This window comes from Pteronotus mesoamericanus, unplaced genomic scaffold, assembly GCF_021234165.1.
Source record: "Pteronotus mesoamericanus isolate MK-2021 breed Mesoamerican mustached bat unplaced genomic scaffold, CSHL_Meso_final contig_78, whole genome shotgun sequence".
In the NCBI taxonomy this organism is placed as follows: Eukaryota; Metazoa; Chordata; class Mammalia; order Chiroptera; family Mormoopidae; genus Pteronotus; species Pteronotus mesoamericanus.
The window spans coordinates 1,660,790-1,675,987 of NW_026555258.1; the positions used below are offsets into that span (position 1 = coordinate 1,660,790).

The 15,198-nt window shown below is 67.6% G+C and overlaps 1 protein-coding gene across 1 annotated transcript in view; it reads left to right on the plus strand.

The window, feature by feature from the left end:
* COL5A1 (collagen type V alpha 1 chain) overlaps window positions 1–11,389 on the plus strand; it is a 112,810-nt gene extending 101,421 nt beyond the window's left edge. The window contains exons 62-66 of the mRNA XM_054584787.1: window positions 53–308; window positions 1,199–1,311; window positions 4,025–4,093; window positions 7,112–7,345; window positions 10,602–11,389. Coding sequence (XP_054440762.1) covers window positions 53–308; window positions 1,199–1,311; window positions 4,025–4,093; window positions 7,112–7,345; window positions 10,602–10,748 — 819 coding nt within the window. The 3' untranslated portion in view covers window positions 10,749–11,389. The remainder of the gene's footprint in view (window positions 1–52; window positions 309–1,198; window positions 1,312–4,024; window positions 4,094–7,111; window positions 7,346–10,601) is intronic.
* The last annotated feature ends 3,809 nt before the right edge of the window (window positions 11,390–15,198 follow it).

Below are 15,198 nucleotides of genomic sequence, written 5' to 3' on the forward strand. Positions count from 1 at the left end.
AAGGGGGACAGGCGTGTGCAGCACCGGCGCTTGTACCCTCTCGCGCCCCCAGGGCCCACCGGGCGAGGTCATCCAGCCCCTGCCAATCCAAGCATCCAGGACGCGGCGGAACATCGACGCCAGCCAGCTGATGGACGAGGCGGAGGGCGAGAGCTACGTGGACTACGCGGACGGCATGGAGGAGATCTTCGGCTCGCTCAACTCCCTGAAGCTAGAGATCGAGCAGATGAAGCGGCCGCTGGGCACACAGGAGAACCCAGCGCGCACCTGCAAGGACCTGCAGCTCTGCCACCCCGACTTCCCCGACGGTAGGGCGGCAGCGCGGCGCCGCAGGGCGGACCGGGGCCGGGGGGTGCAGCAGCGCACAGTGGGGAGGGCCCGGGCCCAGGCCACCGTGGCCCCCACTCAGCCTCAGTGTCCCTGTCCTCGCAGTGGGGGTGCCCAGCATCTCCCCAGTAACCTGACGGGGACATCGCACTAGGAGGGGAGACGCGAGGCCAGGAAAGGGGGCGAGGCCTGGGGGCCCCACAGCCGGCTCCAGCCTAGGCTTGGGCATCGCGCGCAGGCTCGACCCTGAGCCGCGTGTCCCTGTCTATCCCATGGGACCGTGGACTCGCCGGAGGACAGAGTCAGATGAGACGCCGCGTAAATGCGCTCGGCCCATCGGCCGCGGCTGCTGCCGTCGGGGTCAGATCAGTGTTGGTACCAGCGCCGGCACCGATGTCCGCACCAGGTGTTGTGCTCGGGGACGTGCCGTTAAATTTCAGGGCATGAGAACCCACACACCTCTCCGGCTCTCACCTGTGAATTCACGCGCTGCCACCCGTGGGGAAGTGAGGGGCCCGGCCTGCGTCTGCCTGGGGAGTCTGCCCTCGCTCCTGCGAGCCAGACGGCCCCGTGGTCCGGGCGGCTCTGATCCCACTGCTGAACTCCTGGGTTCATGGGTGCGTCCCCACGTTTCTACCCACTGCTGGGGGCCCCGCCTCCCCTGCGCCCCAGGCCCGCGCCCTGCAGGCCCACATCCAGAATGAACTTGCTGGGAGGCCCCGTTAGAAGAGCAGAGCGCGTCCCACAAACCCCAGGAAGCTGTGCCGGTGGCGCAGGGGCCTGGCGTGCGTTGCAGCTGCCGACCGGAAATGGCAGCTGCTTCTGGAACCGTCGGGGCACAGTCCTCACGCCTCCGCACCCCGCAATGCAGGTGAATACTGGGTCGACCCGAACCAAGGCTGCTCCCGGGACTCCTTCAAGGTTTACTGCAACTTCACGGCCGGGGGGGCCACGTGTGTGTTCCCAGACAAGAAGTCCGAGGGGGTGAGTGTCCGCCCAGGGCTCGGCCCTCCCACGGGGGCCGCTTTCAGAATGAAAACCAGAAAGGGGCCGGTGGCAAAATCGAGGCTCTTCCTCCCCAAGGAGCCCTTCCGGTGCCTTGGGGGAAGTTTCAGCAGCCGGGCTGCGGAAGGGGACCGGCACTGGCCGGGCGCTCCCCTCACCCCTGGTGCTGGGGCTCCAACAACGGGAGTCAGCTCCCTCCTAAAGTGACACCCTCGTTCTGACCTCAGACCCGCCTGAAACCGTGAGAGGGCTTGGGGGCGGAGGTGACCCCGATGCTTCTTTGCGCGGCTGGCATCGGCCCGAGTCCTTCCTGTGGGTTACTTTGGTGGCACTTGCCGATGCCCCCCAACCCCTGCCTTGGGGGCAGTCAGGACACAGAACTTCGTTTAGTAGAGTTTTTGTCGGCAAAGTTCAAGTCCCTTAAAATTTTGTGGGTGTCAATTTAAGTTACCTCTGGTCTTTCACAAGCTTCACCTCAGTGGTGGGAGTTGTGTGTGGACAGTGGGAATGGGTGTGTGTGTGTGTGTGCGTGTGCACACAGACAGGTGTGCGGATGGCGTGTGCGTGCACAGACAGGTGTGCGGATGGCGTGTGCGCGGACAGACAGGTGTGCGGATGGCGTGTGCGCGGACAGACAGGTGTGCGGATGGCGTGTGCGCGGACAGACAGGTGTGCAGATGGCGTGTGCACACAGACCGACGTCTGGACGAGCATGTGTGCGTAGATGGGCAGGCATGGCAGACATGTGTTGCTTTCTGTCAGGCGTGAGTCTGAAGCTGGGCCCTCTGTGGCCCAGGACAGGTGAGGGGACAAGGCCTCTAGCAAGGAAGGCCACAGTGCTCTCTGCCTTGGCCTGGACAGACCCCCTCCACCGGTCCCTCTCGGACGGCCAGCTGTCCTGCGCGAGGGTGCCCGGGCCCCAGAGGCCGGGCTACCCGTGAGGACACAGGCTCGGGCCAGCAGGGCAGGCAGCCTGCCGTCCAGCCACCTAGGGGCCTCTGCGCCTGGCACTGTCCTCCGGGGAGGGGGCAGCCCCGCAGGCCCCGGTCCATCCCTAAATCTCCCTGTAGCCAAGGGGCGCTCGCAGGAGCAGGGGCTCCGCAGGGACGGGGACCACCTGAGGGCCTCTGTCACGTGTGCTCCCCCCACCAGGGAGCCAAACCTTTGGCCGCCTGCCTCCCAGGAGGCTCCTTGGCAGAGCCTGGGAGCTCAGGGAAATCTGACCTCAGGGCCTTCCAGCCGGGAAGGGCCCAGGAGGAGAGGCGGGCGCAAAAGACACTGCTCCTCACCCCTTTGCCACTGCTTGTCCTCTGCAAATGGCCTCGCTGCTGGACAACTGCCGGGACCCCCCTACCTGGGAATCCAGTGGTGGTATGGGGGCAGCAGCAGCCTGGGGTGCTGAGCGGCCCCGCCCCCTCCTCTGCCCATGCGCTGACCAGCCGGTGTCCACGGGCTGGGAGCCTGGGCTCAGGCCGCGGCCACAGCCTTGTGCAGGTAGCCACCCCCTGCCTGGTGGCCTGGGCCGCAGGAGGGAAGGGTCAGGCCGAGGCTGAGGCCCAGGGAGCACCTGCCCACCTCTCTGGTTCTGCCCCTGATGAGGCCGCCCTCTGAGCCTGTCCCCACAGCTGCATATTTGGAAAGCAAAGCAAGAGGACTGGGAGTCCCGAGAGGCAGGAGGTGGGCCAGACACCCTCCTCGTCCTCCCCCTCCTCCCCCTCCCCCTCCTCCCCCTCCTCCCTCTCCCCCCTCCTCCCCCCCCCTCCCCCTCCTGCCCCCCTCCCCCTGCCCCTTGGACACCCCTTCCCGGCTCCTGCCCGAGGCAGCTCAGAGGAGAGCCCCGTGCAACCTGGGGACAGGCCGGCCCGGTTTCTGCCCTACAGCAGCTGGACCCGCGGCGGCCGGGGCTCTGCACCTCTGCCCTGGAGCCGGCCACACGGCTCCTCAGGGGTGACCCTCGCTCGCTCACTCATTCCCCCATTCGTGGTCCCGCAGCTCCGCTGCGGCCCCTGCACAGAGCCAACTCCAGAGGGGCCCCCGCCCGCCCACCCGGGGGACAGACGCCATCCCTCCTGAGGACGCCTCTGCCCCGGGCCGGTTCCTCAGGGATGCACGGGAGGAGCCCCGCGTGGCGCTAGGCCTGCAGGGGACGCTTGTCCGAGACAGAGCCCCCCACCCCACACGCCGTCGCACGCGCGGCCCGTGCACACGCCCCCCTCACCTCGCGCCCCGCCGCTCCGCCTGTGGCCGCGGCAGGCCCTGCTGCCGCCCGGTCCCTGCGGCAGGGGGTGGGCCGCGGGTCACCCCTCCCCGAGCCCATCGGTTGGGAAACGTCGGCTCCTGTTACCGGTCGTTGTCATCCCGGCCTGTGACCTCTCGCGCGCTCGGGCGCCCGTCCGCCCCCAGGCAGGGTCCAGCAGTCGCTGAGGCCACGTGGCGTCTTCGGTGCTGGATCAGCCTGCGAGCGGGGGGAGGGGCGAAGGGTGGGGGCGCGTCCCGCGGGGCGGGAGAAGTAACCCTGTCCTTCTCTGTTTCTCTCCTTCTGCACCCGCCCTGCTCCGTGTTTAGGCCAGAATCACTTCTTGGCCCAAAGAAAACCCGGGTTCCTGGTTCAGTGAATTCAAGCGCGGGAAACTGGTAAGGCCGCCCCGGCCCCCCGCGGGGCGCTTCACACGCGCCGTTTCCTATCTTACAGAGTAAGATGGCCCGCTGGCCCAAAGAGCAGCCTGCCACCTGGTATAGTCAGTACAAGCGCGGGTCCCTGGTAAGTGCCGCCAGCGCTGCCTGCTTGCCGCACGGCCTGGCTCGTGGCTCTGCATGGGACCCGTGGCCGCCGTGGCTGCTGTGGCCGGACCTGCTCTCGCCACTCTGACCACACCGCTCCGGGGCACGTGGCGGCCGGACCAGCAGCGCGCCCACCCCCGCCACCCCCACGGCAGCCCCTTTCAGCTGGAGGCAGGCGGGCGGCTTTCTGTTCAGTCCAGGGCACGGGCTGGCGGCGTTCCAGGTCCCCAGGGCCACGGCTGCCGGGGACAGACTCCGAACACAGCGGGAGCAGGGGGCTTTGCCCCGCTCGGTCCCGGGGGCAGGTCCCAGGCCACCGAACCGGAGGGGTTCTCTCCGGAACCCCTGCCGCCGGCCCCTCCCCGGCCCGAGGGGCTGTTCGGGCGGTCAGGCTTTGCCCTGGGCGTCTCAGCTCTATCATGAGTGGCTACATCGGTCCCTGTTTGAACCTCTGGGAGCCCCTCGTAAACGGCCCTTCCCTGAGATGAGAAAGGTCACATCCCTTCAAAGAGCAGAGTAAGACCCTTCCGGTTGGCGGGGAGCCGGGGAGCCGGCTGGTCCGCTCATGCGCAGCCAGCGGCTGTTCGCGTGCAGTGGAGCATCCCCTGCCCCCCGCCTGCCCGCACGCACCCCTCCGGGCTGCGGGGCCCTATTTTGGAACAACGTGCAGAGTTCTCTGCCTTCTTCCTAGCAAGTTAAGTGACAGCTTCCAGAACATGACTGGTGGCTGGGCCACTAAGGCCGCCCTCGGCCTCTGGAGGTCACTCCCTCGAGCCAAGTTGTCCCGTCCTGAGCAGCCCTCGAAGGAGGTCCTTTGTCGCTCGGCAGCCAGCTCTCGGGCTTCGTGGCCTCAGACCCGACCGTCCCCCGTGGTCCCGCCCCCCGCCCCCTGCCCAGGCACGGAGGCCACGGCCCCCTGCGGGCTCACGGGGCGCTGGCTTCAGGCGGCCCCTGCCCTGCTGCACGTTGGAGGACCCTTTGTTTCTAAACCTCAAGGCACCTCGTGGCTAATTATTAACACCTCAGGCCCCAGCGTTGTTACTTCCAAGCCGCCCAGGTCTTTGCAGACACTGAAGCTTGGCGCCCGCCGGGCCGGGCCGCGTCTGCGGAGGCCCCCTCTCTGGCTTCCTGTCTCCTATGCTGCCCCCCACCCTGGCCAGTGCTTCCTCAGAAAGGACGCTGCACACAGGGGACCTGCAGAACGCCCCGGTGGGCGAGCTGGGTGGGCAGGGGGTCGGGGGCTGCCCGGCCGGGGGACGTCCCTTCTGCAGCCGCTGGCCCGGCTTCCCCAGGCGTTACGGGACCTTTGTTCCGGCCCACGAGCCCCGCTCCGACTCTGCCCTGTTTCACAGACCGCTGGCCACGGACGGAGGGGAAGGGACGGTCCAGGGAAAGTGGCAGCTGCCTTTTGCATTTCGCTCTTGTTATTTCTGGCCATCTGTGACAGCGTGGGTGGACAGGGACAGAGGTGCAGGTCTCTCTGGAAGGAATGGGGGCTTTGTCAGGACCGTGTGGCCCCGGACGTGCCACACGGGGACAGTAGTGCAGAGGCCAGGCGGGGTCCTGCTGAGCACTGGGCGCTTCAGGTCCTGCTGCGTCCCTCCCCCGCCCGCCCGCTGCCCCCGCTGCATGCGCCCTTTCTGGAGTCAGTCACGTGTCTTCCCTGAGGAGCGCCGACGGCCCGGCTGCGGTGGGTATTCCGTGCTCCCCTCAGGCCCTCGTCAGGGGCCGGGGGCTCTGTGCTACCCACCGCACGGTGGGAAGGAGCCGATCCTGGCCGGCCCTCCGCCTGCGGCCGTCGATGACAAGTGCGGAAGAAGCAGGCGGGGCCGTGGAAACGCTCCCCCGAGGTCTTGCACGGCCCTTTCAGGCTGGGCTGGGCTGGGCTGGGCTCAGACTCTGACCCCTTTCTGCTCCATCACAGCAGCCGCTCTGGGTCTGCGGGCACCTGAGTGTGAGGAGAGCCAGCCTCGGGGGAGACGCTTTGGGGGCGGGGCCTGGGCGGGGGCAGCCCCGGGCGCCTAGGGGTTAAGAAGCCGCTGAGTCCCCGGGCAGCATCCAGGGTTCAGAAAGCTGGAGTTCGCTGGGAGACGGAGACACAGGGGCCGGTCCCTCGGGACGCCCTGCGCCAGCCCCACGCCCCACAGAGCCCAGTCTGGGAGAGGGCCCTTGAGGACCAGCGCACGCACGTCCCCTGACACCCGGCCCTGGGGCTGCGGGCAGGGATGGGGGCGAGGCCAAGCAGCTGGCTGCGGGAGGGCCCCTCTGCGCTCCCCTGGGTGCCTTCCCAGGCAGAGGCAGGGGGAGCCGTGCTGGGTGCCATCCCAGGGCTCCCTGTGGCTCCAGGAGGGTGCCGGTCACCCTGGCCTTCCTGTTCATGACCGTGTGGCCTGTGACCCCCTTGGGGCAGCCTTCCTGCCCGCTGGCCTGGGCTACTCCCCAGGCCACCTGCCCTCTCGACCTCCCATTCTCATGGCCTCCAGCCCAGGCCTTAGACATCACTGGCCTTCAGCCATGGTTTTTCTTTACTAAAATAACGTAAGGAGCACCTTTGCTGGCCCCAGGGCACGGTGACAGGGACGGCTTTGACCTCAGGTGCTCACAGTCCAGGCACCTGTGACGCACGCCCCTGGGGTCCAGTGCCGGTGCTGAGGGCCTCACAGCCCAGCAGGGAAGGTGGTCGCTGAGACAGGCCAAGGTTGGGCATGAGGGCACCTAACCCAGAGGGGCTTCCTGGAGGAGGAGGTAGAGGCATCGAACCCTGAAGGGTGAGCAGGGTTCAGCCAGGCCCAGAGGGGAGGGCGAGTTACTCCGGTTCCTGAAAGATGCGAGGCGTGGGGCTCTCTGTTCCAGGGACCCTGCCCTCTGGAGCCAGTGCGCGCTGGCCTGGGGGGCTGGGCGGAGCCCCTGGTGTGGCTCGCACTGTCGTGGATAAAGCTCATGACATCCCAGCGGCGTGTCCCCTCCTGGCTGAGCGGCACCTCCCTGTCCCCCGCAGCTCTCCTACGTGGACGCTGAGGGCAACCCGGTGGGCGTGGTCCAGATGACCTTCCTGCGCCTGCTGAGTGCCTCCGCCACCCAGAACATCACCTACAACTGCTACCAGTCAGTCGCCTGGCAGGATGCCGCCACGGGCCTCTACGACAAGGCCATCCGCTTCCTGGGCTCCAACGACGAGGAGATGTCCTACGACAATAGTCCCTACATCCACGCCCTGGTGGACGGCTGCGCTGTGAGTGTCGCTGCCGGCCCACCTCCAGGCGTCACGCATTCCGCTTACGGGGCACGTACTGCGTGCCAGGCCCCGAGCGGCGTGCCGGGTGCCCTGGGGCGCCTCAGACAAGGCGTGGCCCCAGACTCGGCTGGCCCCGGCCGCCCCACGGTGGCCCAGGAAGGCAAAGCTGAGACGTGGCAGGCGGGGCTGGGGAGCCTGGCCTGAGGTCCGCTTCAGAAACCAGACCCCGTCCCCTTAGACGGGCTCGTCCTGGGAACAGCCAGAGCTGAGGCTGGGTTGCTCCTGAGGATGCGGCTGTGCTGAGAAAGGGCGTGCGGCCGTGGGGTGACCTCCCCACCCACATGAGGGCATCTCCCCCGACCCTGCGCCGCCGGTGCGAAGTGGTCACAGGCCTGCCGGGCGCGGGATGGGCCGGGGTGGGCGAGGGGCGGGCGAGGGCAGGCAGTCACCTTCAGGAGAGTCGCGCCTGCCCCCGCCCGGCTGCGTCCTCAGCAGAGGGGCCCGCCTCAGCCCCAGGCCGGCGGCTTGACTCCCGTGATCCGCGGCCAGCACCGTTGGGCTCCCCCCCCCCCCGGCCTCCCGTAGCCGCATGGCCGGGCGGGGGCCTCCAGTGTCCCCGCCTCCGGAGGGGCACACGTCCCCGGGGAAGAGGCCTGGGACACACGCTGCGTGAACCTGCCGCTTGTGCAGCTCTGTGTCCCTCCGGGACCGTCGCTGGCCCAGGACGGTTATTTATGCCGCGGGCACCGCGGGGTCACAGAGCAGCACGCGCCTGGCCTGCTTCTGTTCGCACCCGCCGAACACGCTGATGCTCGGAGCCGTGGGCAGGGCCCCGTAACAGCAGGAGACACTGCCCTCCCTGCTGGCCCAGCAAACGCCCGTCCCCAGGGTGGGGAGGAGAGGCCTGCGGGCCACCCTCCCCGTGGGGAGAGGTCGAGTGCTGCGCTGCTGGTCAGCTCGCTGGCTGGCATGGGAACACTCAGGCGCCTGTGGCCGAGGTCACACGGCTCCCCGTGACAGCGAAGGCCTGGCCAGCCATCCTGTCTGGTTATGTGCGGTGGTCCGTGGCCGGACAGGCCAGGGGAGGGGTCTGGAGGGGCAGGGCCTGGGCAGATGGGCGGGCCCAGCCCGGGGAGAGCGAGGCGTCAGCTACCTCCCAGGGCGCCACCCCCGCAGGGGTGCCCATGGCCGTCATTTTGGGGGACACTGTGTCCTTTCCAGCAGCTACAAGGTGCAAGCGGCCCTTACACCCTCCCGGAGGTGGTGCGTCGAGGCCGTCCTGCAGGTCAGCGTGAGGAGCACCCACCCCCGCCCCGCCGTGTCCTTGAGGCACGTGTGCTTGAGGCACCTGCGCGGCTGAGCTCCCACAACGGGTCCTGCGGGACACAGGGTGGCTGTGGACCACGTGCGCCGCTGTTGTCTGAGGCGCTGACAGCTGAGCGCAGGTTCTGAATCCCACCCCAGGCCGCCGGCCGTGGGCCTGGGCTGCGCTCGTCCGCGCTGCGCTCAAAGCCCCCCGGGACTCATGGGCTCTGACGTGCCCTCCCCACTTTAAAACAGGTCCAGCCGGGCCGAGCACGCGTCTTATTAGATGAGGCAGGGCCGTGGGGGGGCCGAGTCTGTGGGGTGCGGGCGTGTAACACGGGGCGGAGGCTCCAGTGCCTGGGGGCAGGCCCTCCTGGGAGCCCTGGACAGACAAGGGCGCTCGTCATCGACCTGTTTCCAGTTCAGGAACCTGAGCCGCAGAGCCGGTCCGCTCTCTGTTGCCCGTCGCCAGGTGTCCCCCAGTTTAGCCCTTCCCACGGCAATGATGGTTGCCTGGCCCCTGTCTGAGGGGCAGATCCAGGCGTGGCTCCGAGGGAGGCTCAGCCTCAGACCCCACGGTTCGGCCGCTGACGCCACGCACACTGCCTCACGGTTTCAGGGGCGGGACGTCTGAGATCCGGGTGTCAGGGTGGCTGGGACTGAGGAGGGTCTGGGAGGCCGACGGCTGCCTCCTGGCCAGGCGCGCCCATCGGGGAAGGAGCCGACTCCCTCCAGGTCACCTCTGTGAGAGCATCGATCCCATTCCCAGGGGCTCCACCCCCCAAAAACCCCGCCTCCTCACCTGTAGTCAGGCCTCCCCACCTGGACTTGGGATGCGCAGCACTCAGTCCCCAGTGGGGTACCCTGAGGCTGCGGCCGCGGTCTGGGCAGGAAGGTCGGCCGTGCCTCCCCACACACCCCTCCAGGGGATGGTCCCAGCGGCCTCCCCAGGAGGAGAGGCCAGAGGGAGGGGCGGGGGCCGGAGTGGGGGCCAGGCCACCTCGCAACCCTCCACCTGCGTGCCACGTCCCGGTGGCCATCGGGGCCTTCCTGCGAGGGATGTGCCGGTCCGTCCCGCAGGAGGGGAGCAAAGCCCCGAGAGGCGCCGCGTCCGCTCTTGGGCACTTGTCGCTGGGCCCTGGGCAGGGGAGGGAGACCGTCCTGAGGGCCAGGTCCAGCCAACAGCCGACAGGGAACTCTGGCCTGGCCCCAGGTACAGGAAGCCGCGCGTCCGGGACAGGCGGCAGCTGGGCGCCTGCAGCGGTTCACGGGCGCCCATGTCAGGGGCCCTCGTTTTGGGGGAGGTGACAGGACAGGGCCAGGTTAGCGTCACTTGCAGCACGGGTGGCCTTCGGACCAGCCCGACCCGCACCTTCCCTCCCTGTGTTCTGGGGCCCGTGGCCCCATGTCGGGGGGTGGGGGATGCCTCTCCCAGGAGGGACAGCTCTGCTGCTGCTCAGAGGCTCGCGCTCCGTGCCCCCCTCTACCTTGCCCCCCCTACCTTGCCCCCCTCTACCTTGCCCCCCTCTACCTTGCCCCCCCTACCTTGCCCCCCTCAGGGCCAGGCAGCGCCAGGCTGCCTCCTCTGCCCGCACTAGGAGTCCTCTTCTGAGCGGTTGGCCTGCAGACGCTGCGGGTGGGGCCAGCCAGCCGCTGCCCCTGTCTTGGAGTCCTTTGTTTTTGACCCGGGAGCCCTGCTTTGGGTGGAGCCCGCAGTCCTCGCGGGGTCGCCTTGGGCAGAGTCTCTGGGTGACAGGGGGGTGTCCCGTGGGAAGGGCAGGGGCCCTGTCAAGCCCTCCTCCCAGCTGTGGGGGACACTGAAAGGGACATCGTGGGGGGAGGCTGCTCTGGGCTAGAACTGGGAGGCGGCCAGACGGGTGGGGGAGGGGAGGGGCAGGCCCTGGGAGGCCCCGCCCACCCTGACATCCCGCCCCCTGCCCCCGCGCAGACCAGGAAGGGCTACCAGAAGACCGTCCTGGAGATCGACACGCCCAAGGTGGAGCAAGTGCCCATCGTGGACATCATGTTCAACGACTTCGGGGAAGCGTCACAGAAATTCGGATTTGAAGTGGGGCCGGCTTGCTTCCTGGGCTAGGAGCCGCCCCTGGCACCGCGACCAACCTCGTGACCTCAGCACGCGCCTGTGGGTGTCCTGGACAGTGAAGACCCCTCGTCCCGCCCCCGACCTCGTCTGCACCTCGGCACCCCGCCGGGCCGCACCCCAAACCAGAGAGAGCAAAGGGAAAGAGCCGTGTCCCCGCCCCGGAGCCGAATCACATGACCTAGACTTCCCGCAGCAGCCGCTGGGCCCCAACGCTGCCCACCCCCCAGCCCCCCGGGGGACGGGGACCGGCCGCGCTTCTTGCCACTGGACGCGCACCGGCCACGCTCGCGGAGGGTGCACAGGGCTGGGGCCGCAGCATTTGGAGAGAACATTTGCAAACATTCAACCCGAAGATGTGTATTCCCCCTGACCTTCAAAAAGTGTTCCAAGGCAAGCTGCAGAGGGGCGGCCCGCCCGAGCCTCCGGTCCGGGGACACAGCCCAGCCACCGGCCCCAAGTCGTTGCTCACGTGCCTTTCGAGTGGAGTGAAGGTGCTCTGTCTGTGTGAGTTGTACGTCCATGTCGTATCGTCTTGTCCTCAGTGTTCAGTGTCCCTGACTTTCGACCAGGCAGGCGAGCCCCGCGCGGCCCCACTGGGAGCGGGGGCGGGGTGGGAGTCCCCTCTGGCTGCAGTCCGGTCCGGGGAGACGGGGAGCCGCCCCCCCAACCACCGCCCTGGGCAAGAGGTGCCAGTCCTGGCAAGTCGGCCCCGCGCCGTGGGAATTCCCGCCGCCTTTGGAAAGGCAGGAATCCAGGCACTTCATCCGGCCGTTGGCTGATTAGCTCTGGATTTTGTCACGGGGAGGGAGAAAAGAAGGGTACACTTTGCCTTCTCTACATGCACTTGGCGGGGGGCGGCGGGAGCCGCGGTGGCCCCCTCCCGCCACTCCTCTCCCTGCAGAGTGTCGGTGTCCGGGCGGGGGACCGCGTTTCTGCAGATGAGGATTAAGTGAAAATTGGTGCTTATTTTACACTCTCTTTGTGGTGCTATCTGTTCTGACACCTTGAAGGCGACCCTGGGGTGCCTGGCCATGCCTTGCTCTCCCGCCTTCCTCCACAATCCGGGTTTTTGCCGAGGACGCTGAGATCGATGCCTGCCCCCCACTTCCCGCCGGGCCCCTCGCCCACGCCCCCAGGTCGCGGGGCGGCCCCTCTGCGGCCGGTGACCAGTATTCGGTTGTGCTTCTGTGATTTGTAAACCACACGCACTACACAAGATGCTTCCACGTCGCCCGCGGTGTCACGATAGCAGATTGTATTCGGGTGTGAAATGGTTGTGGTGCTAATTTCTGTGTGTGTTCTGAGGGCGGCATTGAAGCCGCTTGGGGGTCCCCGTGCTGTTTGGGGGCAGCCGCCGCAGAGGGAGACACAAGGATGAACTCTGAGCCTCGGCGGGGCTGCCGGCAGGGTCCCGTCCCACGGGCGCGGTTCGGATCTCCACCTGCAGCGCCCCGGGCGGCCGCCTCGCCGCCCGGGGTCCCACCTCCTGGGACGGGCGCGAGGGCCCGCCTTCTGTGGGCAAGGGCGGGTGTCCCGTCAACTGTGAAAAGCTGCCCGCCTTCCACGACAGGAGAGCCGAGCCGGGCCCCCCCGGGAGGGGGCTGGGATGCATCCCAGCTCTGGGGCGGTCCTCCCCCGACCCCGCCCCTCCCAGCGCGGCTCCCGCGTTGGAAACCACGGCACAGCCACCCAGAGCAACAGGCCAGCACCCACGAGGATTTCCCGCGTGCCCGCGGAAATCCAGCCCCGCTCTTGCCAAAGAAAAGTCCCGCTGCGAGAGACTTCCGAGCTAGCCCGCCCGGCAAGGGCACGAGAGAAAAGCCGCGCCCCAGGCTGCCGGTGGCGCCGCGGGCTTCTCTAGGTCATGTGATTCCGGTTTGATTTCTCATCGTCCCTCCTCTGATTCTGTCACTTCCTGCCTCTGTCGGTCCCTTCCAAACTGTTGTACTTTGTACTGGAGTCAAGACGTGTCTCGTCCCCCCAGACCACTTAGCTACGGCATATTGCAATAAAATTACTTCTATATTTGCAGAAATCCTCTTGGCGTAATTTTATTTTATTTTTTTTCCTCCTAATCCATATAATTGGACACACGTTGGCGAAAAGAAAAATTGGAAAACCTACAGTAACAATCCAGGGGCATCAGGCCCCTTGGAACATAATGTCAAGTGACACATGGCACATTTCCTGAAAGTCCAATAGGCGTGTCCCCAAGTTTTAACTGTAATGCCCAGGAAGGGGCGTTTTTAACTCTTTTAAACCTGTGTACGAGAAGAATAATTGTAATAGTTTTTCAATAAATCACACTTACTGTTTCTACCGTAAACACATGTGATTGGCTGTCTTCTTAAGTGTGAGCAGGGCCTTCCTGGCTCTGGCCCATGTGTGACTCCAGCCACAGGACAGTGGACACTCAGATCCTGACAAGGCCACAGGAAGAGGAGGGCGGGCGTGGCCCGGGCCAGCTGCCCGCGGGGCTCGTCCCCAGGGTGGCCGCAGCTGGCCTGCCGCAGGACACTTGCTCCCTCGTGTCGTCGGCATGTGGGCGGCACCTGCGCGCGGCTTCCCGGGGAGTTCCCGCGGTCCCGGGGTGGGCCTCGCCCTCGGGGCGGTGGGGGACGGTGCTTGGGGCAGCGAGTCTGGGGCAGCCCCACCCCTCTGTCCAGCCACATAGCGAGACCTTACTTCCCAGCCCCTGGGGTGGGGCGGGGCGTGTGGCCGTCCAGGCCGTGACGCTGAGCAGAAGAAACACGTGCCTCTTGGAAGGGGTGGTCCCCTCCGGCTGTCAGCAGCCACATCCCAGGGAGTGGCCGCCCTCCCCTGGGTTCCCGCCAGGAGCCCAGGGCCACCTGCAATGGGTGACCTTGTAGCACGACCGAGGAATGTCCTTGTTCGTTGAAGCCACTGACTGGGACCTCGTCACTGCGGTGGAGCTTAGGCCGGCGCCTCACTGTGGCCTGCGGCCCGGCAGCCGCCGCATGGCCCTGGTCGAAATGCCGGTTCCCGGGCCCCGCTGCTGCTGGCCTGCTGCCCAGCCAGACCCTCTGGGGAGGCCACTGCCTGCATTTTGACAAGGCCTCCAGGGGGCTCAGTCACGTTCGGAGCTGAGGGCCGCTGGCCTAGGGGACCTGGAAGGAGGGGAGACGGTGCGACTGAGACGGAAACAGCTTCCGAACCCGCCGGATGAAAGTGGGCGCGGTGTGGGGGGCGGGCAGGGCTGGCGGGGGAGGAGAGCAGAGGCTCCCTGTGGCCAGGACGGATGGGTGGTCGGAGGGTCGCTGCCTGCCGGCGGCAGCGGGCCGGCCCCTGAGGACGGGGTTGCGGGGTCGCGGGGCTGCAGGCTGCCGCGGGCCGCCCTGGCAGGAACTGGCCGCAACGGAAGGGAGCAGTGTCCACAGCCCGGAGGGTGGCCGGGCTGGGAAGAGACATCTTTTCTGGGCGCCGTCAGTCAAAGAAGAAATTGACACGCCTCGAGAGATGAATGCCCGGCAAGCCCAGCCCTCGCGGGCATGCGCTGCGCACTGTCACCAAAGACGCAGGCCGACACTCGCGCGTGGCTCTCCCGGCGGCGCCCGGCGGGCATGAGGACAGCCTCGAGACGCAGCGGGCGAGGGAGGCGGCAGTGCGGCGGCCGCGGGCCTGGGAGAGACCGGCCCTGTGCCCCCGGAGCAGTCGGCGGCTCTCGGCCCCGCCGGTTACAGGAGCACGGTCCCGAGCCGCCCCACCACACAGCGCCCCACACAGCGCTCTGCGCGCGGGTGGACGAGGGGGCCCAAGAAGGGGAGGTCTCTTCAACCTGAAGGTGAGCAGAGTGAGCCGCGGGGAGAGGAGGGGCAGGGCAGCGACGGAGACCCACCTTCGCCCTGGCAGGGCCCCCCACTTCTCTGGGCCTCTTCTCTGCAGCTGGGAGCCTGGCTGAGGATGAGGAGCAGCTGCCCAGCCCACCTGGACTGGAGGGCGAGAGCCTGCAGGGGCGGCCGGGAGCCTGGAGCCCAGCGCCCAGCGCACTCCTGTGAGAGCGTCCCCGGCCCGGGGCAGGGGAGTGGGACTCGCGCACCGTTCTCCGGCCCCTGCAGGCAGGTCCCCAGCCGCTGGCCAGCAAGCGTTCACCAAGCAGTGGCAGCCGCCTGCACCCCAGCTGGGTGTTCTGGGGAAGTGTCTTCAGACGGCACCTGGCCTTTGCTCCCAGTCCTGGGAGACGAGAGGGTGTCCCGGCCTGGCTCCCACGGCAAAGGGGCGCCTGTCTCGCGAGCCTCGGATGAGGTGGGCGTGGGACCCTCCACGGGGTGGGCGATTCAGCCTCCGGGGGATGGAGGGCGTCCTGCTGGGGGAAGGAAAGCATTTGTGCCCACGAAAGAAAAAGCAGGTCACTGTCCTGCATCTTAGTCAAGCGTCCCGGGCTGGAAGAGATGTCCTTGGTCCCCCTTACCTTAGCACGCTG